The following is a 22,539-nucleotide window of genomic DNA, read 5'->3' as shown; positions in this document are numbered from 1 at the left end:
AATTGTATACAGTAGTCTCCTCCTAAGATCCCGGAGCTCGGGAGCAAGGAAAATGCGGGATCTTAGCTGACCAAGGGAAAAATCTACTGTGACCCATGTTAAGGCCCACAGCCGGTAAAATGGTCTCCCTCCACTCTGAAATGAACTGACATGACCCCTGGGTGGGTTTATGACATATATATTATATGGCAATCAAAGAGTGGTCAACCTTGATGACCCATCACAGTGGCATGAGGCATGCCATTTACACTTACATTATTATCCCATGAGTCTAAAAGTTCTACGCGTATCCAGTTGCCCCTCCCCTCATCTGTCCAAATGTTATAGCTTTCATTTTAATACCCGAGTTCCCCTGCCTTTGTCGTTACACACTATATTATGTTGTAACCACACCAATTAAAATTTAGTCTATCACCCAAATTCGGGAATAGAGACAATTTACTGCTGCAATGGTCATGGAAGAGGTCACAACTCAATGGGATCCCGCCTGGAGCGAATGTGTAGGTCCTACCCACAAAGCGATTGATAGAAGTTTAGGTGGAGAGCTCAGATGCGAGTGTGATGTTTGGGTGAAACAAACGCGTCGGTCAGTTCACACAACTGTGTGATCCCGTCTGGGGTGAATATTGTTCCGTTCCATCAAGTTTTACAACGTTTATGTGATCATATTCACGAGAGTGTTTGATCTTTGATGCAACCGGCAGTTCAATGATCTCAACTCTTCACTCTTGGTTGATCGGCTGTGCCGACCCGGGGTTTTTTGAACTGTAAATTATTATCTGAAAGGCAGGATCTTAGCCGAATGTAGACCTTCTGAGTGAGACAGACCGGGATCTTAGGGGTGACTTTTGTATAGTAAAAATTATGTTTTAAAAAAGGTGGGATCTTGAGCGGAGACTACTGTACCTTACCACAAAAAAAAACAGTGGTTACACCATAGAGCAAAAACTTGAGGTAATAGAGCTAAAATGATGCCATTTTTGAAATTTTTGGTTTTAGTCATATAAGTGCCGAGACAAGAGGTGTTACAAGAGAGAAACAAACACAAAAAAGAAGGAGGAGAGATAAGGACAATAGACGTTTGATAGGAAAGAAAAAGCAAACCACATCAGAGCACAAGCCAAGCACCCACACCATTTTTGGTTTCAGTGACCTCGAATGACTATAAATCAAGTCTCAAATTCCATGCTGAAGAAAAAAGTTTAATTTTGTCGCCCAGTGTTTAAGACGTTACAAGAGAGTACAAAAAAGGAGAGATAAAGATAGATGATTGATAGGATAGAACAAGCAACCACACAAAAGCGCCCATAAACCAGCCACGCACAATAAACAGTAACTAACATTTCCAGCAAACTGGATACAACACTAAAGACGAACGAACAGAACCAACACATTTCTTTTCCTTATGATTTATTTGAAATTTGCAGTAAAAGATGATTCTTACAATGAAATATGAGTGACCCTGGGAACTGGGAATATATCAACATCCAATTCAATACTAGCATGAAACAGAGCTTTAAGTTGGACAATACTCTCTCTAAGCCTGGATTTTTATTTCACGCGTTGCAGGAAGAATTTACAGAGAGCAACCTATAACTGTGTTGAATATTTCACAAGATGATAGAAGATGAATGTAAGTGACAGTGATGCGTAGTTTGACTTACGTAAAACATATTCTGACAGCAAATGACAAACTATGCATTATGTAACACTGCTTCATGTCACGACGGCTTATAAAACAGCAGTACCATTAAAAGGGCAAAACCTATACAGAGATGCCAACTGGCTATGAAAATACTCCTGAACTTTTCAGACCCCATGACAACATGCAAGGGAATTCAAAGGTTATGTGACATTATCCCAAAAATTGGTACCTCCTTGACACATTCGTAGGTAAGTTAGACTGACATTTTTAACAGTAGCACAGCAGCAATATCAACTTGGCAAAAGGTTCAGTTCCAAAATTTATAAACCAACAAAGAGGCAACCAGTATTGGTAGCAAATTATTGTCCTGACCGTAATGATGTATCCAACAGTTGGTACTACATCTTTATCTTACACTACAATACAAGGTGCATGCAGCCACCGGCAGTCACTGTCAGATACTCTTCAGAAAACTTTTTTTTACACTGACACCACTTTCTCACAATGTCCACATGTCATGTCCAGGCAACAGTCAAATGCCAAGACAATGTCCAGATGACGTAAAAAGTTCAAATGCTGAGACAATCTAAATTTTGAATGTCCAACATCCACATGTCAATTGCCCAGACTGTCCAAATGAAAAGGTCCAAACAACGTCCAAAAGTCCAGACAACACACACTTAGATAAATGTGAGTCGCGTACGGGCCGAGTTGACTTGCCATACGTTGAGATCCTCGTACTCCTCGATGCAGACCTGCACCAGGTCCGGTTTGAACCCTTTAGACGTGACCACTTCCATGACGTCCGACAGTTTGACCGACTTGGCCCCGGTGGCCGGCGCCATCTCTCTGATCATCTGGTAGATCTGGTCAGTCGGGTTCTGGCTCCTGGAAAGGAAGAACACATTATGTGGTTGAATGTAAAAATGTATTGCACCCCCCCATCAAGGCCATTTACACCATTTTGGGGGTCGACTGCTTCCACCTTGCCCATCAGGGCCAACTGGAGTTGACACGACAACACAGCAGACGGAGACACTTGATAAAATTAAATTCCTTACATACAAACTGAAGTAATATTTTCTGCATGCAATGACTTTCTAGAAAAATGCAGACACCTAAATATGTAATCCTAGTTAAATAATACAAAATAGCAATAATAAACTTTGCCAGCAACATTTGCCGCGGCCCCCACAGAAGAATGGAAACAATAAAGCCAGATAACTGACTGAAACACAACTTCTACACGAAGTTCAAGATCGGAAATTCAGAGCAGAACTGGCGTTCAAACGGAACCATTTGCTGCAAGCCTGCTCAATGCTTGAGGTGCTTAGAACAGTGCTTCCACCAGGCGAATCTGAAAAGTAAGGAAAATTCTGCTGGGGGTCTGGGGGCCGCACAGCCCCCCAGCAGGGTCCAGGGACAACGCGCCCCCGAAGAATTTGAAATTTAGTACTTTAAGAGGGTTGAAAATGGCATTTGGGAGCCAGTTTGAAGAGATTGCAAACAACCCATACTACCTATTTTTTCACCAAAATTTTGTTTTGTTTGAATTCTTCACACATATTTTTCCATTGCTGGCAATGTTTAAAAGCAGGTTCCCCTTCCATTGCAACTATAATTCAATTAATTTGTCATCGCACCATTGATAGAAGGCAAACCTGGAAATAATGAATAGATATGTACCTTTACAATACAGTTACCCAGCGTATACTCTAATTTTCCTCAATTTTCACGTCTGAATGTCGCATGTCACAACCTCGGAACATCACTTCGAATTATTCTTGATTTTAGTAGTTTTAGCACAAATTTCTTTCATAGCGGCCCTTTTTGCGTTCCCATGCCGTAGAATCTTCGCACTGATAATTTCTCTAGATCTAGACAATAAACTTGCGAAAAGTTTCTTTCTGGCAGTAGTTTTCTACGATCACAAGTCAATATACACTTTTCCAGCAGCGGCAACAATCCGAAGATAGACAGACAGAATGAGGGAATGATAGAAAGGAGGAAAGTGGCACAAAAAGTTCCCCAGATTTTGATCAATCTGCAGGTACAAAATGCACTGTTAGAAAGAAATATTGGCCCAACCCAAAGCAGAGAGACCCAAAACTCTTTGGGGGCCTGGAGGACCTGCAACGAATAGCAGCCTTTGCACTAGAGACTGGGATGTCCATTTCAAGATGGAACGAGAAGAAGAAAAAAAAACTAGATGCAAAATCAATGAAGATGCACGAGTCAGTGTCTGTATAGAACAACGCTCAACTCTGTGTGTGTGTCTGCACTGCCTCGAGAGGCTAAACGTTGTTATGTTTCTGAACTTTTGCATAGAACTTCAATGTCCGTAAAAAAGGAACCATCAAAAACACTACTACAGTCAAACACGGGTTAACTTGAAACTTTAGTAAGTTTTACAGCACTTGCAACACAGATGGATAATATAAATGCCGAACATCAAAGGTTACTAGAGAGTAACATACAAAGAAATGGTGGAGAGACAAGGGAAAATATTTGTTTGATAGGAAAGAAGCAGCAAACCATGCGAAAGCATCCGCCAACCAACCACATGAAACCACTGAACATTTCCAAAACTCTCAAGGCTTGTAGAGGTTTGTCCATATCTTCTACCTTCCTTTGAATAAAAAGAAACACACCACCAAAAAATCGCAAAACAAAACAAAAAACACAACAACCAAACAAAACCACCCCTGGCCATTTAGTGCCAAAAAGAAAAAAAGAAAGACAGAAACAATAGAGATGGATAAGAAGTAGGGCTAACTAGCTGCATCCTCTCCCTACCTAGTCTGTGCGTCGTGCATGTTGTTCAGGGAATCCCTCGACATCTCCATCAGCCTCATGGCTTCGTTCACGTCCTCTTTCTCCACTGTGTCAGCAAGACGGAGTCGAGCTAGGGCCGTGGCCAGGCGCAAGATGGCAAGCAGGGTACGTGCAGAGGTGAAGGTCATGTCCTTGTTGTTCCGGGCCTCCTTCCTCATCTCCACATACGCCCCGGTGATGTAATCAGCCAGCGACTCTGGCACAGTTGGATTCCTGGACTTGCACAGGGCAATGTAACGTCTGGGGGGGATCAACACATACGTCTTAAACAAATGTCTATTGAAAATTAAATTTGTCAGTGTTTTTCAAATCCGTCAAAATAAATAAAATTACATGGGAGGTGGGCCCTTTCAACATGCCTTTAAAAAAATAAAAATAGTGAAATCCTGTGTATGTACATAGTAACACAAGATAAATATGCGCATAAGCAATGAAAGTAAAACTGTTCTGTACAATACCTTTTGAATATATTTGTCAACCTAGTTTTTTTAACTACATTACTGACCACGGATAATCACAACAGTACAGTTTTCCAAAACCACGGACGGAGCACTATTAAATTACCTTACTTCTGCTACGTACCTGAGAATAATGAGCCATATCATATCCAGAGAACACAGTCTTTATGAATAAAGTTGGTTGACAGATACAACTGTTCATAACCCAGAGAACAATTTTTTTCAAGAGAGAAAAAAAAAAGGATAATTTTTTTCCTTGAACAATTGTACTTACATTTGTTTTGACAAAATATTTCTCTAGCACATGCAACCAATACCACAGACTTAAAAATTGCAATAAAAAAAAAAAAAACACACACATGGGGCTCAGGACATTTGAACAACTTTTGTTTTGTTTTAGTCGAGGTTTTACGGCGCTCGCAACTGCATATGGTTATATGAGCACCGAGGGGTGGATGTCAACAGAGAAGCCCTTACAGGAAATCAGGCTTACTCTGCTCACCTCTCTAGCTTCAGCATGAAATATTCATAGACAGTTACACTCCATCTCATGAACTACAAACATTCCAGGTCACCGTTCTAGAAACAAACAGCTTACCTCATGAGCTTCATCTCCAGGGGCTGGAATGTCAAGGGTGGGTGAACGTTGTGCTGGTGGACGTAGGTGATATGCTTGGCCAGTCTAGAGAGGAAAAAAGTTGGGTTGTTTTTTTAACGAATAAAAAGAAAAACTTAAACGAGCAAGGAGGAAGAAAGGTGGGAGATGTAGAAAGAGAAAGAGAAAGAGAAAGAGGACAATTGTTTTTCCTTCGTTGGGATATTTTAAGCTCTTTATCTATTGAAGTTCTCCAGAAACACCCAAAACATACCAGCAGAGGAAGTTTACTTGGCCCTGGAGGTTAAATATGTTATATTCTTTCAAAGGTTGGTACAAAATGCAAACTTGATAGCTGCTGCCAGTGAACTCGTCTCTAAATCAGCTGTCCTAATAACCCAAAGGCTGGCGAGTCACGACAACTAAAATACACAAAATTGTGCCAAAAAAATACTGAGCCAGTCATCACTTCCACTGTACACAGAATTCCAGTATATAATTTCCAAGCCAGGTGTCTTCAGAACAAATGTATGAGCCACTGGTAGATGATATGAAACGGGGAAAAAATGTCCCAGGACTTTCTCGGGGAACTGTCAGTTCCCCAAATGGCGACTGGCCGTTGTTTACATACCTGAGATCGTTCTCCCGGTCAGCCTTGTCCTGGATCAACCAGAGAAGGTCAAAACGAGACAACAGCGCGGCTGGCAGTTGAATGTTCTGTTCCACCGACTTGCGCGGGTTGTAGCGGCCATAAGCCGGGTTAGCAGCCGCCAGGATTGACACCCGGGCATTCAGACTGGTCATGATGCCAGCCTGAAAGAGTACAAATTCACACATAACCCAAAGGCCACCAAAAAGAGGATTGAGTAGAGAACAGGGATATCACTCAACTTTTTTTTAAATAGCTGAAAATCCACACGACACCGTCTCGTTAACATAAATATCAATTTGAAACCCAAAGGGTGTATATAGAGAACTATAGATTCTATCTCGGTCTCAATAACGGAATAGCAGATCAGAATCAAAATACCGGAAATACCGGAAAAAAGCGGGAAAATGGCATCCTTGAGAAAAGCACATCAACACATTAACCGTCATTTAGTGAAAGGAAATAAACAGAGGAAATTAATAGACTAAAAAACCAAACAAAATAAAAAACAGAAAGGAAAAGGAGTGCACACTTCCATAGATGATGCTCTCCCCAGCTACTTTACATGTACCCGGAACTGGAAGACAGAAATTTATTAATTGATCACCATAATGCTCACCAGTAGGAAATAAATATACTCTGCAATATCCTTCAGTCAGAAACAAAGTTTACCCCACAAGATTTTGTTTTGATTTTAAGGCACTTGCAACACAAACAGGATAACAGTGACAAAGATGAGAGATGCTACAAGAGAGAAACACACAGAAAAGGAGAAGAGATAAGAACAATAAATGTTTGACAAGAAAGAAAGAGCAAGTCTCACCAGAGCGCCCGCCAACCACCCGTGTACAGATTTTTTTTTTTAATTACCTTGGCGATGGAGATGGTCTGCTGCTCCATGACCTCGTGGATAGCCGTGCGGTCACCATCCATCATCTTATCAAACTCATCGATGCAGCACACACCCTCGTCCGCCAACACCAGAGCCCCGCCCTCCAACATCATCTCCCCAGTGACTGGGTCCTTCATGACGGACGCTGTCAGACCCACCCCGGAGGAACCTCTGCCTGTCGTGTACTGACCTGAATGAAGGGAAGAAACAAGTTTAGTTTCAGCTTCAGTATAAGTTTTATGGCACTTACAACACAATTAGGACATACAAAATCAGAGGTGTTACTAGACGGTAACATACAATTAAGAGGGGAGATAAAAACAATAGATTTTGATTGAAAAGTAAAAAACCACACCACCCGCCAACCATCCACAGTATTAGGGAGAAATGAGCTTGTTAGCTTGAGTAGGGAGAAGCAAGTCAACTATTATGTATTGCCAAGAAAAAAAAGTACAGCACGACTGATAGAAACCACAAGATGAAAATGAAGTATGACCTGTCAGTTGCACCCTCCAACATTCGCACTGACACTACAGCTTACAGATTGAAACACAGACAACAAACACTCTCAGCAATATTCCATTCCACACACACTTGTTGCTTGGAGGTTTTTTTATGTCTTTTTTTAATTAATTTTTTTTTTAAAGTTTTACAGCACTTTTTTTTTAATAGAGGGTTTTACGGCGCTCGCAACTGCAAAAGGTCATATGAGCTCCAGGGGGTGGGTGTCAACAAAAAAGTCTTTACAGGGAATCAGACTTACACTGCTCACCACTCTTGCTTCAACAGCACACGGTCTGCTTCGACTATCAAGGCACCCCGGAAATAGCAGGTCACAAGAGAGTGACAAACATACAAAAGAAGTAGAGGAAAACGACAATAGTAAGGATCAGGAAAGAAAAAGCAGCAGTTCCTTGTTGTAGATCAGGCAGTTATGAGCGTGACATGAGTCAGCCCATTTACAATTCTACCATGCTTGAACGAGAAATGTCCCCCCTTTGGGAATGGCCTAAAGACACTGCAGTCAGTGGCACTGCCCTGGGGTTTTTTTACAGCACTTGCAACACAATTAGGTCATATAAGTGCAGAAGATTAGAGGTGATACAAAAGAATAACAAACACAAAAAAGGAGGGGAGATAAAGACGATGGAAGTTCGATACAGGCGAGAAAGAGCAAACCACACCAGAGCACCCGCCAACCACCCAACACTTACTTCGATGAGCTAATCTGTCAATGTAGGAGAGGAGCTGGGACTTGGCTACACCAGGGTCTCCCATCAGACAAATGTTGATGTTCCCTAAAGGAAAAATGGGGGCATACTATTTTTTAAAAACAATGACTACAAACATATGAAAACAAAGCCGTAACAGCAGCTTTAAATCAAAATTTCCCCAAAGCCATGTCTACAAAGATCCTTTTGAATAAACAGCGCTAGGAGAAACACTACAAAAATATGACCAGGGACAGCCCTCACCCGAAAAGCTACATTTAAAATTATCCTTTGAATAACACAAGAAAAACATACAAATGTTTTTTTAAATCAAAATCAGGAGCGCTAGGAATGAAAAACAATATTTAAATGATTACACACCTGTGTTTTTCAAACAAACAACTGTCACATTCTACCAGTGGCTGTAGTGTTATGGTAAGGCAGTTAACTGCACACAATAAGACGGGAGTTCACATTCCCTAAAACCCAGTGCTCACTGGAGGATTGGTTCTCTTATACGAACCGATCGCCCGACTCGCAGCCTTGAAAACATATGGTGCTTTTGAGGCTGCGAGTTGGGCGATCGGTTTGTGGGTTTCTTTGTGCCCTCAATCTAGCTAGCCCTGCCTACCAAATCGACTGAACCAATGGGCATTAGGTATAAGCGAAAGTTATTTTGTAGAATATTCTGGACTGCTGAGATGCTTTAACAAAGAAGCCCACCTCAAAAAGACCTAAGTACAGAGGGTTAATCATTGACAACTCATCATTTTCACAACATTTACAATATAATGCACAGTCAAACCTCTAACGACCACCTGTCTAAACAATAACCACCCCCCACAATATATTAATATATAATGACACTGACTAAGCCGACAACCAATGTAAGATAACCACTTTTCTCCTCAACAATGGGTGGTCCTCTTGAACTATCATGACTGTTATTCAAATGCCAGCATTATAAAAGAGCACAAACCCCAGAGCTACCTGTCCCCAGAACTGACCTCTGATCTTCATTCCCTTGGGCGATTTGTCCACGCCCCCCACCAGGAGCAGCAGCAGAGCCTTTTTCACGTCCACGTGTCCGTAGATCTCGGGAGCGATGCTCATGGACAGTTTGTCATAGAAGTCATCCTCTGAAAAGGAAAGCAACAGAAATTCAGGGACTGTCTTTAGTTTTAGTAGAATTTGCAACACAATTAGGTCATATAATAAGTGCCCAAGATTACAAGTGTTACAAAAGAGTAACAAAAACAAAAAAGGAGAGACAAGGACGACATGTTGGATGGGAAAGAAAAAGCAAACCACACCAGGGCACCTGCTAACTACCCATAGAAATTCAATATATCTATAAGTAAGAGTAAGCCTGAGTAAAGAGAGACAAAGGCAGATCATTTTGACGCATAGGAAACAAGTTGGACCTATCTGTGGCGTCCTCCAACCAACCACTAAAAAACATTAGGAGACTAAAGTTACATAAAATAAAGTAATAAGTTCCAAGGAAAAAAAAAGTAAAAAGTACCCATTCATCACCCATGATATAATCACACAAACATCACACATAATTTCCTGGTCACCAGAATATGACTTTGCATGTTGCTTTAATCATACTGGTATGTGGCTATAGCATGATATAGCAGTTGGCGAAGCACATCAAAACTATTATGGTCAGTTTGAGTTGAGTAAAACAGAAGTTCATTAACACAAGAGTGGTCGTTTAGAGCTGGGGGAAAAATAAGATAAGTAGAAACAAAAGGGGGGAAAGAAAATAGGAACTATAAGTGGAGCCCTCCAACCACTCACAATCATGGTCATAAAGTGCTGAGAAAAGTACGATAGACAGAACAGAGGAACAGTAAAGGTAGCACCTACGAAGGGTGCCCTCCAGCAATCCGCAGGTCATCACAATAGATCCCTAGGAAGAATTTAAGTTTGTAAAAAAGCTTGTAAGACTCAACCTTGTCGCTTTTCTAAATGGTGTATGGCGGAGTCTCACACTAAGCAGTCTTTACTTCACTTTAGCTGTTTTTTATTAGTTTTCGTGAGTTTTACAGCACTTGCAACAAAATAAGGTCGTATAAGTGCCAAATTAGAGGTGTTACAAGAGAGTAACAAACACAAAAAAGAAGGAGGGGAGATAAAGACGATAGATGTTTGACAGAAAAGAAGAGGCAAACCACACCAGAGCACCCGCCAACCACCCACTGCCGAAAATTACAAGAGAGTAATAAACACAAAAAAGAAGAGATAAGGACGATAGATGATTAATAGAAAAAAAGGAGCAAATCACACCAGAGCACCCGTCAACCACCCACTACTAAGAGGTCAATATGGAACGACAACAAACAACAATTGTGTCCTCCACCCATACATAGACATACAACAGACAGGCCCGCCCGAGACTGCACCCACCAGCAACAAGCTTCAGCTCCTCAGGAGTCAGCTCCTGAGCCTCGTTCTGATCATCCTCCGTCTTGTTCATCTGCACCAGTCTCTGTAGTGGGAGGGAACAGCAATCAAATAAAAAATGTGGAAACAACCCTTCGGAGAAAATAAAAACCATAAAATGGCAGACCACAACAAACTATGCTGCAAGGGACAAGACAAGCTGCGCAGTGCAAATAAGTATCGCAGTTGGAATTTTAAGACACTGCTTATTTCCACCAAATGCCAAAAGACTGGAAACAGCTTATTCTAGACATTCTTGAAGCACCCACTGTCTACTCGGAACTATCCACAATCAGTATGCTCGAATTTTGCTTCAAACCTTCACTAGAAATATACGAATACAAACTCATGTGGCCATGAAAAGTAAAAAAGGAATGCTTTTGCTGTTATAGAGCACTTTAAATACACAGTCAACTTGTCACCCATAACAATATTTTCTTCACAACAGAAAACCAATACTCACATGGGCTTCCAGGAAAGTTTCTGACAATAATCCCTGAGCAATTTGTTGAAACCCTTGACGCATCAGAGGCAGGAAGATCTGAAGGCTAGTTAAGGACATTGACCATTTGATGCATAACCCTGCAAAAAGTTCTTTCAGGTTTTACAGATTTAAAACACAAAACAATCTACAGTTCTTATCTTGACGAACCGACGAGCCAAAGGAATTACCTTACCTCACATCCTCTCATAAACATGATTTGATAAAATATTTTCTAAAATGGGCACACTTAACCCTTTCAATGCCACAAGTAAATAGGCCCCTGTGCCAGGGGAAGTCTCATGAACCAAGGCTGCTCAGAGGCGACGCCTGTAAATTCTACGAGCGCATCAGCGAAGAGGTTAAAAAAAACAAAAACAACGCAAATAAATTAATTTTTTTTAAATGAGTACTCTATAAGAGTGAGCAAAGGGAAGAGTGAGACCCAAAGTTTACGAATTTCACATTAACTTGTGCTATCACACACAGAATACACCACAATAATAACCCCCCCCCCGACAAATACTAATGAAAAAAGAAAAAATTCTTGAGGCTGGCAAAAACACGAAAGGATACGCCAGTCACACTAATGTGATCGCCAGGCTGGGCTTTGCGTGTCGTTTCTCCTCTGCAGAAAATTGTCATGGAGCGGGGAATGTTTCCAACTGGTACCTGGTCACTCTGAGAAAACAAAAACAGTCTTTGAAGGGAAAGAAGGCAGGCAGAAAGAAATTTTGTAAAGGAACAACAAATTAAAGAGTATACTGTCTTATTTCAAATACCAGAGACGTTCGTTTTAAGAAAAACATTGAAACTTATCCTGAGCCCAATATTACTTTTCAGTATCCGGCAGCAAAAAAGTGAGGAAACCTGACAAGACTACAGTTGTAGGATGTTGTTGAACACTTACTAACAGTCAGACTCACAATCTAACTGATCCAGTAAACAGTTAGTTGAGTTTCTCAGTCTTATATATTGATTCAGTTCCAGTCTCCACTGACAGTTTTATTGCAGTTTCTGCTATAACATCCAAACATTAGACCTGCATGTGAGCCTCAACCAGATTGTCTGAAAATTTTGCGCAACCCCCCCCCCCCCCCCAAAAGAGCTTTTGTGGGTGTCATAAGGAAGGACATCCGAGTAACGAGCGACCACCCCAACAAACACCCCAAAAAAGTCTGCAACGAGCCTCATGTGAAAAGGCCAGCACAAGTCCAAAATGAAAAACATTTTTAAAATTAAAAAACCACACTCCAAAACAAACAAGGCTTACAAGGAGCATAATATAATGGCCTACATCTACATATTGCTAGATGGCCAATCTTAGGGTTTGATACAATAACACAATAGAATTGGAATATATATTAATCCTCCATATAGATCTAGTAAACTAAATAAATCTAGATCTAGATCTAGAAGAACAAGTGAATAGGATCTAGGAATAGGCCTTGAACTAGAAATCCGCATCCGATTCCGAACAGAGGGTCTCAGCAGAGTCTAGATTCTAAATAAATAAATAATTCACGCACCTGATGAAATGCCTTTTGCCAACATTAATATTACAGCACAACCTTTAATAGGGTTTGACAAAATAGAATTGGAATATGAATCCTCCATTGAGGTCTATAATGATCTATATAAATCTAGATCTAGATCTAGATTCTATTATCTAAGTGAGTCGGACTGGAATGAATCCACACGATCTGAACAATTGAATTTTTCAACAAAACTAAATTCAAAATGGCCGCTCGAGCATGAAACTGAAAGTAGATAATTTAGGTCGTCGTCCTTTTTCGTATTCGCATTTCTACTCAGGTTCCGACAATTATGTCGGAAACGGCGACGTTGGCAGTCGGCAGTGCGCGCGTCGGCACGAAAACGAAAGTGCCCACAAAGCCGACGGGAGAAAGGGGGGGACGCTGGCAGTCGGCCAGGCCTCGCATTACGCACATTGACTGATACAGGTGGGCCTAGCGATAGCATCGGCCGCCTCACGGGTCGCGTCGCGATTGTCGGATTTCAGACGATTGTCGGCAAACATGCAGGTCTAAAACATACCGTGGGGAAATGGTTAGCTTGATTTGCGCATGGAAGCTTACAATGCAATCTTTAAAAAATCAACATTTGTTGCTTATTAAACAGACTCCTCATCATTGCACACGCCAACATGTAAATTTGGTTAGCGCGTTGAGGTGAAGTATTTCAAAGAATGTCCATCTGTTCGCTTGAATTGTCTCCCACTCGCCTTGAAAATATCTAAATACAGACCAGCCACTCTATGAATCCTCAAAATCAGGACCTCAAGGGGGAAAAAATCGGGATCAACAGCAAATCACCAAGGTGACTGCCAAGCTGACATTTAAATTTTCAAGGGGTGTCCATTAATATATAATCATATATGCCCTCCGTGTGTCCTTGTTTGCTTGTGTGTGCGTGTGTGTTTTATCATCATTTTTTTTTTCAATCCTAAAACATCACGTCAAGCACTCCCAGTCCACGGGTTTAACACAAACATACCCCCAATAAGTCCTGAAAGACACTTTAACCAGCGCATATGAACTTAAATTGAACCCGTCAACCGACGGTCCCCGACACGTGGAATTCACACGCTGAAGTCATGTCACGTGATGCAAACGAGCAATTGAAACAGCTTTACTGACGGACACGACTAGCTGCGCATTCATACCAAACACTCAGAGGAGCGAGTCGTTCTAGGGTAACTACAAGAGCGGACCGACCAAATGTACCAACAAATTTCTTAGCCCTCATATGCGTTCAGACCAAAGCAACGACAATGGCTGTGTGCTAGTCTAGCTAGTGCAGTTAGTTGTGTAAGGGTAAGAGAGCGGCTGTCGCACATCCGAATGTTTGGTGTGAATGCGCAGTTACTAGACCTTGGAAAAGGCTTGCTTTGAAAGTAACAGTAGAACTACGAATATTATCTATTATTTGTATGTCGCAAATTATAACAGTTATAAGGCTATCACAATCATTGGAGAGTTCTGAGTGCGTGCAAAGATCAAACACAATTTGGGGCGAGCCTACTAATTCCGGCATCAAGATTTCGGAAAATAATGCTCCGAGTTCCAACAGACAAAAAGTTCAAAAGGTGCTTCCCGCGAAAAGCAGGCAGAGTATGTTTTTAGAAAAATCCAGGGCACCAGTAAACTGGAACAAAAATCGGGATACACAATATCGAAATTGGGAAAATCGGGATGCTTGAGATTTGGGGGGGGAGGGGGAAATCTGGACATTCCGACTAAATCGGGATGAGTGGCAGGTCTGCAAATAAAATAGCAACAACTGGTTCATAAAACATCTATAATAATGATAACCAAGCACCCTCAAAAATAAGACATAGACCTGAAAGAGACTTACATGTTCTTGAATCTTAACTTCTTGAAACTTGACAAACTTTGACCCCCTGGTCTGTAGGTAGAGCCGTCCCCCGGATCTGTTAGTGGTACACACTTGGCTCGGACACATCAGGAGCGGCATGAAGGCTGTGCTGGTGATCTGTACACACACAACACAAGGAACACAGTTAGAGTGTCATGAACACTGTAGAAAAGTGAGTTTTACAGCACTTGCAATACAAATTCGTGAAACAAGTGCCAAAGATTAGAGGTGTTACTAGAGATTAAAACACATATAAAAGAAGGAGAAAAGATAAGGACGATAGACGTTTGATAGGAAACAAGGAGCAAACTACACCAAAGCACCTGTCAACAACCCACACATACTGATTTATAACATGATGAATGCAGTAACACACACACGCACACAAAAAAACCCACTTAGTTTTTAGTCTTTGTAGAGGTTTTACAGCGCTCGCAACTGCATAAGGTCATATGAGCGCCAGATGATTAGAAGTGTTACAAGAGAGTAGCAAACAAAAAAAGGAGGGGAGAGAGATTTATATAGCAATGCCAATCAGGCTTTCCCACGCGGCGAAAATTTGGTCCTCGTTTGCGGGTGATTTTGCGGACCCGGCCGAAGCGTAGGTGACTAACTTTGTCAACCTCGGTCTGCTCTATTTCCGAACCAATCCGAATGAAACTCGGCAACCAATCAGAAAATAGGGCAAACTAATGAAGTTCGTACACATAAATTAACCTATACTTTTGGTGTCGGGAACACTTTCGTATCGGGTACACCGAAAACTATAAGGAGTTTGAATTTCAACGCTGAGATGGTAATAGATCTATCTATCCTCTATGGTGTGCTCAAATTTGAACGTTCTGTGTCAAGTAGTTGTTTAGACCCGATCATAAATGCACGACTACCCCCCCCTATACAAAGCAGCTTCGTACGGAGACTGGCCATTTTCCCTCACTCTCACGGCAAATGTATGTGACCTACAAATCCCCGCATGACTACTCCGGGCCCGTTCATTGGTCACTTGAAATAGGGCAATGGCGGGCGCGCGCATCAGGTTGTTTTTCTCTCTGTTCCCCTGTAACATCGCAATGGGAGTATTCCGAGGCGAGGTTATCTCGTCTCGGGGTGTTTGCATCTAAACAGGGAAAAATAATTTTTAATTGTACGGCATGCTAGATTGAATTAACTTATCTTTTACGGTTGGCATGGTCTAAAGTCATCATAAAAAGCTTTGCAATTATTTAGTCACGCTGCCGACATATATTCTTAAAGATCCCATGTTGTGATACGATGCTATAAATAAAATGGGCTCATCCTGTCACCCCTTTTTCGCAAAATCGTAGTAAGTACACCAAAATTTTAATTATAACAAAATAACTACGAACTAGGTAGTAAATCTGGTAGCCAAGTTTCTCTCTAACACTCCGATTGGTTACCGAGATATCGTCGATTTTCTTACAGAATCTGCTACTGCGTGGTCCACTTTTTAGGAGTATTTTCCTAAATGTGGGTCATCCATATTCTGCCGACTTTTACAACCCCATAACTCTTTTATTTACGAACCGATTCTTAAAATTCAAGAAGCATAATTCTTAGAATTGAAAATTCTTTCTTAGGTACCAAATAAAAAAGGGCTAAAGTGAAAAATGAAATGTTCATTGGCATTGCTAATTTATAAAGGACGATAGATGTTTGATAGGAAAGAAGAAGCAAACCATACCAGAGCACCCGCCAACCACTCACGGGGGAGATAAGGACGAGAGACAGTTGATAGGAAAGAAGAAGCAAACCACACCAGAGCACCCGCCAACCACCCAAAAACCCACTTAGGGCACCATGAATGCAATGATAACACGCATAAACAAGAAACACTTTGAGCACCATGAACATGGTACAACAAACAAAACTTTGCACGACACAATAAACCAGGTAACAAACAGGACAAACAAATCAGTTAAAGCCACAGTACAATATCCACAAGACATTTTTCAGATTTATAGTGGTAGGACACTTAAAATCAAAATCTGAAACATCCAGTTCTAAACATACACTCTCCATACCATCTTATCAGAAACAATTTCATTATCTGTTTAGTTTCTTCCTTATGTACTAAACGTCATAACAAGTCACCTAAAAGAAACTAATACAACATACCGGCTGGTAGGTTTCATTTCCGCATGTATCACAAGTGTAGGTGGCCACAGTCATCATAGGTTTGACCTCTGTGGCTCTGGTCACTATTCCCTTGACTGTCACCAGCTTGCCGATGTTGTTTGCCTTGATGTCTCTGATGGCAGCAAACTTTTGGTTTGATGGGGCTTTGAAATACACCTCACTGTAAACAAACAGAACAACTGTGGGCCTCACAGAAAACAATAGCTGTCGAAAATTGGGTATGTCTAGCTTTAAAACTAAAAACAAGGCATTTTTCTGACTAAATCCCTCTCAAAGCAAGTATATGTGGAACAGATTTCAGACACAGTTCTGGTCTCCACATCATAAACAAAAGCGTACACTGCCCATTAAAAGGGACACCAGATCTTTCAATTTCGATTAAACAGCAAAACATCAAGGATTTTCCGACAAAGACAAAGCAAAATAAGACCCCATCTAATTCAGTCCATACATTCTTTTAACTCAAGGACTCACAATCTGCGGATCAGCTCGGGTGGGTATCTATTCTTAGGGTCTCTCGTCACTTCTTGGCCATCTGGGTGATTTCTCTGCTCCATCAAGAGGCGATGCTCAATGTAAACATCCAAAGCATCTCGGTTCTGGACCTGTGTCAAACCATACAGACCAATTTTATTTTGTTCAAAAGCAGACTGAACAAAAAATACCTACATTCAAATCTATGTACTGCCCACCATTGAATAACTAGTCCAACCTGCCATGACGGCCACCACTACAAAAGGCCACTTTCTATTTGCCCCCTTACGTTTATAAAAATATAATTGAAATGCGTAAAATGGTCACCGCTCCAACGTGGCCGCAATCACCTTCTTTTATCAACCCACTGTCAAATTTACCTCCCTCAGGTCACAAAGCGTGGTCACTCTTTGCCTGACGCTTTGTCATTAATTTTGAACCGGACCCTTACGCATGATTCATAATTCATTCACCTGTCGTTATTAGTCCCTCCAATAAATGTTTAGCCAAGTTGACCAATGGGTAGGCTTAACAATGAATTTTCAACTGCTGGTGAGGGAAGCGTGATCCGTAATAACCTATAACTATAAGCCCTGCCCACAACCCATGCACAAAATCATACAAATGAACTGTTTTGTTCATCTAATCTGTAACAAAGTAACAATGGACGTAGACGTGAACTTGTGACAGAAGCGCCGCTTGTTCTCCGAGTGGTGGCGACGCGTGTGTTCGTTTTACAATGACACTTGGTCTTCATCGTCTTTCATAATATTTCATTTATTTTACCAAAGCTTACCAAAAACAAACCAACATAAAAAAAACCTTCTTACACCACCCACCCTCTTTTTCAAAAGAAAACAATAACCTTTTTGAATTAGCCTTACGGCAGTCTAAAGTCTGAGATCAGCCCCGGTTTGGACCTCAGAAGAGAATGATCTGCTTTCTTCATTTTGACCAGTCTTGCCTAAGACAGCCACCTGTGTTTTACGGCCACTTTTCTCCTTGACAATGGGTGGCTGTTTTACACAGGTTTGACTGTATCTGTACTTTACAAGGGTGAAAATGCAATGCCAATGTCTAGTTTAAACTCACTGAGAACCAGCAGAGGCAAAATCAAATTACTTCAAGGCTATCTTGTCTACCTTTAAATTGCAACTTATGCTTACGAAATACACCGTAATTTCCATTCCCACAACGTACTTTTCCCAACAAGTCAATTTCACACCAAAAAAACCCACAAACCACAACTCTTACCTCTTTCTTTTTGTACTCTGGCAAAAGCTCGTGCACAGCATCACTGAATATCTGAACATATCTTCGTGTGTTCTCTAGAATGGCTTCACAAAGGTCTGGGTCATACTCGTTAACATCGTCCCCTTCGATAACCAGTGCCACTTGTTCTCGATGTGCTAACTTAGTCTGAGAAAAAAGAATAAGGAAATTTTTGTTTAAACCACTTCAGAGAAATAAAATAATCTACAGGAGAGCAAACTCTCCAATGCCAGACTCCAAACACTTCACTTTACATTACAAACCAATCATCTAACTTTTTATAAAGTAGTGGAAGTTGCCTCTGCAGCCGTTTCTTTTTTTTACATCCTTCATCTATACGCGATAGAGATGGTTAGTTTTAAAAAATTTATGCAAAACAAAACCACAACTAGAAATGTCTTTAAACTTAATAAGCTTCATTAAACTAGAGCAGACACTGAAGTCTGAAATAGTACAAAAACAAATGTCATTAAAAGTAATTATATTCTTGTCCAACTAAAATTAATCCAAACTAAATGTCACGTGACTTGACCAAAAAGTTTTTTCCCCTTACTTTCATGAAACAAAGTCTGCACCCTAAATTAAAACAAAAGACATTTAGTCTACGTTGTAGCATCAGACTAAATCAGGTTTAAGTTTAATACCCAACACTTACCAGCTGATTTGCATAAGTAAAATCCTTTTTGCGGCTCCCAATATCTCTGTAGAACTCTTTCAAAAATGTGGTTACTTTCTCTGAAAGGAAAAGAAAAACTGATTTATAAATCAATTCATGTAAAGAATCTACATTTACTCAAACCAGCAGTGGAACACTAACTAAGGAAACAACCCTGGGCCTTGGAAAGCAGGGGTGCACCGTCCAGGTGGGGGCAAGCAAAGACCCACATCATACCACACAGAGAAGAAAATACATTACTGATCATTAGGGCCTACTAATTTTGCTTACTTTACTTTTATCCGCAGCTTATACCCTTTTGGGAGTTGCGGGAAGAAAGACACGTCTGTCGCCAGCCGGAGAGCTTGGGTCAGGGGGATGCCCTGGGTGGTTAATGTTTCCCTGACTCCATCTATCCAGGTCTTTCTCGGTCGCCCTCTAGCCTTGTTGCCATCGAATTTTTGGATGTAGGCACTTTGTGCTGGATGGTGTGTTGGTAACCATAGAAGATGTCCGAGCCATTAGATTCTTTGGTGTTGGATGTGATGCATGACATCATTTGTGACAACCATTTCTCAGATTACGGAGTTTTTAATTTTGTCTAGCCTGGTCTTGTTTTTACTGCTTTTCTAAAGCATCGCATTTAATTTCACATGTTGTAAGTCTTTGCTCTAATGTCTTGTTCGTAGTCCATGTTTGGCATTGATAAGTGACTGTTGGGATGAATATGGTGTTGATCATTTTGAGTTTTGTCGTCATGGGGATGTTAGGAGGTTTCAGTAGTGGAGTAAGCAGGAACATTATTGGCCTTTTGTACTCGTGTTTCAATTTCTCTGTTCAGTCACCCATCTTTTGTGAATATACTTCCGAGGTACTATCTTTAAAATCAATAACAATAACCCGGATTCAACGAGAACTTAAATGAGCAAGCTCGGATTCAACAAGGTCGCTTCAAGGGTGAACAGCTCCCACAGACGGGGCTTTGCTCATTTTTCTCTCACAACGAACTTTATCTCTTCCCGGAAACCATCCATTGCACCTGCATCGTGAACCATCCATTATAATGATTATTGACTTAACCGATTGGATGCGACCAATCAATGGCCTTCTTTCTTACCAACACATGCGTTGTTGCTGTTGGCACGCGCATGTGTCTACTCTGGCGTCTGTCGGGGTCGGATAGTATAGGAGTATAGGCGGCCTGCACACGTGTGACGGTGTGCGCGTGTCAGGAGAGGGCACCAGCGGTCCGGGCGTCGCAGATACAAATGTGTCAGTCTTCCCCGGCAACTGATCAATATTACAATGATACAGATAAGCTAGTCTTGATGTAGCCCTACGTAATGAATTGTGCGCTGGTCTATGGAATCAAAAAAAGTTGCAGGATGCTAGATCTAGGCTCTACACAACAATACAACTTTTTGGCAAACAATCGAGATGACACAGGCATGCATTTGAACAAATCAGTCTTTTTTTGCACAGCTCATAGATTCTAGATCTAGATTTAATATGAAGGAATTTCAGGCACCACTTGTTACTTCTCTTTACTTGCTCAGTGCCTGACTGTAATTATCTACACAAAACCTCATATTTGCTATAACGACAACGACACTCCAATTCAACGAGATTTTACGTCAGGCCCGGCGACCTCGTTGAATCCGATTCTTCTAGATCTACTTTCTAGTCCTAGCAGACTGCATCCCCACCAGGTCTAGATCTAGATCTAGATATATCTAGACTCTAGATCTAGAATCCAGCAGATTGGGTCAATGTCGACAATGTTGGAGCCTGGCTGATCTACTTGCCCTCCAACCAAGTCCTCCACTGCCTCAAACTCAAAGGCAGGCAAAGGCAAAGCTAAGAGTAAGGAGTAGATATAGATTTCTAGATTCTAGATCTAGAACTAGAGTCTAGGTTTAGATTCTGAACAGTAACAACAGGAGTACAGTTTAAATACCTTTTTCGGCAGCATAATCTTTAGGAGCCATTGTCGAATCACGAGTCGCTAAATTATTAAAGGTCACTCCCTCTGTTACAGTCTGCTTGGCCTACGTTTTCAGTTCTTTCTGCTCGCTGCTATTAATTCTTGGTGTTGTGACGCTGCTCAGGCTGTGTGTGGCAAGAGCGCGCCAAATAATGTCACGTGATAATATTTACTTCCGGGATAACCTTGTAAATGAAACGGAGCCTTAATATTTCATTTAGTTAGTTCCCTTGGTAGGCATTACCACTTTGCTTGCACTTTTTTCTCTTGCCGTTTTGGATACTGTTTTTGAGTATTTTGTCTTCTTTGAATTAACGTAAAGCATTGGATGATTTCATTGTTGTCAACGTTTGTTGTACCTCCACGACAACAAATCAACTTTAATAAAGTTCAACCGGCGTCTGCAGTGTAGCGGTTAGGCACTTCGCCGTCGCATGCAGAGGACTCGTGTTCAATTTCTGTGAGTAGGCTAGGGAGAATTTTATATTGAGTGTCTCGGTCTATCAGCTGGGATATTGTATTGTAAGGAAGCCGCCTCTTAGATCTAAATAGTGATTATTTTAAAATAATTTTTTTTTGTAATCAATCTTTTTCTTCTTTGCGTTCTCCTGCAAGATGTCAGGAGAAGACTGATGGTTCTTCAACCTGCAATGCAACTGATTTTTACTTACCGCAGGGCCCCCTTGCCTTCACGAAACCATGCTCGGGTTTTGAATGTACTCTTTGTGTTTCTATATTGATCTAGAGTGCTTTCAGCTGTTTTAGGAATTAATCTAGAATTTTTGCTCTGGTGGCGGCCGAAGCCTACTTTTGTCAATTTCAAGACCGCCAACTTGCGCAGCAAACTGGACTTCTGAGATTATTCGCTCTTAGGCTATCCGAGAAGGCTTGGTGTTCGATGATACCTGCCTGTTGTAGGATCAGAAAGTCTCTAAAAGACAACAGTAAGAAGGAGACAGAAGTAGCAGTTAAAAGAGACGGGACTAATGTAGAGAGGAACTCGGAGGAGGCCAGGGAGTGGGGATTTTGTTCGTCACCCCCGGGTTTCGATCCTGGGACCTTTTGAATAAGAGGCGAACACCGTACCCCAAGACTACAATAGCAAAATAAAAGAGTAAATAAATAAATAAATAAATGGATACATTAAAAAATTGTGACGTTAATAGGTTTTACAGAGTAAGAGAGTTTATGTCAGTCCAGACAAACAAGACATCAACAAACATGCCGACTGGTCGAAATCGTCAATTCACTGACGAACAGCTACTACTGGACTTCATGACGAAATCGTTGAACCTGTCGCCCCTCTTCCTTGTACATGTAGTTGTAGTTGTAGCGCTAATTAACCTTATACTTCCCACACTGCTGGGACTAGCATCTTCCT

The 22,539-nt window shown here is 41.2% G+C and overlaps 1 protein-coding gene across 2 annotated transcripts in view; it reads right to left on the bottom strand.

The window, feature by feature from the left end:
• Positions 1–1,393: 1,393 nt before the first annotated feature.
• Positions 1,394–22,539, bottom strand: part of LOC101855356 (DNA replication licensing factor mcm7) — a 23,048-nt gene continuing 1,902 nt past the window's right edge. The window contains exons 1-16 of one of the 2 annotated variants that reach the window (XM_005104228.2): positions 21,132–21,305; positions 19,175–19,254; positions 18,502–18,666; positions 17,248–17,378; positions 16,753–16,933; positions 14,596–14,733; positions 11,794–11,898; positions 11,200–11,277; positions 10,701–10,782; positions 9,293–9,424; positions 8,289–8,372; positions 7,053–7,264; positions 6,165–6,346; positions 5,537–5,620; positions 4,442–4,720; positions 1,394–2,533 (exon numbers count right to left, since the gene is read on the bottom strand). In XM_005104228.2, the coding sequence (XP_005104285.1) occupies positions 2,326–2,533; positions 4,442–4,720; positions 5,537–5,620; positions 6,165–6,346; positions 7,053–7,264; positions 8,289–8,372; positions 9,293–9,424; positions 10,701–10,782; positions 11,200–11,277; positions 11,794–11,898; positions 14,596–14,733; positions 16,753–16,933; positions 17,248–17,378; positions 18,502–18,666; positions 19,175–19,254; positions 21,132–21,162 (2,172 nt within the window). In that variant the 5' untranslated portion in view covers positions 21,163–21,305 and the 3' untranslated portion in view covers positions 1,394–2,325. Of the gene's footprint in view, positions 2,534–4,441; positions 4,721–5,536; positions 5,621–6,164; positions 6,347–7,052; positions 7,265–8,288; positions 8,373–9,292; positions 9,425–10,700; positions 10,783–11,199; positions 11,278–11,793; positions 11,899–14,595; positions 14,734–16,752; positions 16,934–17,247; positions 17,379–18,501; positions 18,667–19,174; positions 19,255–21,131; positions 21,306–22,539 lie in introns of those variants that run through there. The other variant, XM_005104229.3, reaches the window with a different exon arrangement.

Source organism: Aplysia californica, unplaced genomic scaffold, assembly GCF_000002075.1.
Source record: "Aplysia californica isolate F4 #8 unplaced genomic scaffold, AplCal3.0 scaffold00410, whole genome shotgun sequence".
In the NCBI taxonomy this organism is placed as follows: Eukaryota; Metazoa; Mollusca; class Gastropoda; order Aplysiida; family Aplysiidae; genus Aplysia; species Aplysia californica.
The sequence above is the reverse complement of the archived record's forward strand: the minus strand, read 5'-3'. Positions and strand labels throughout refer to the sequence as shown.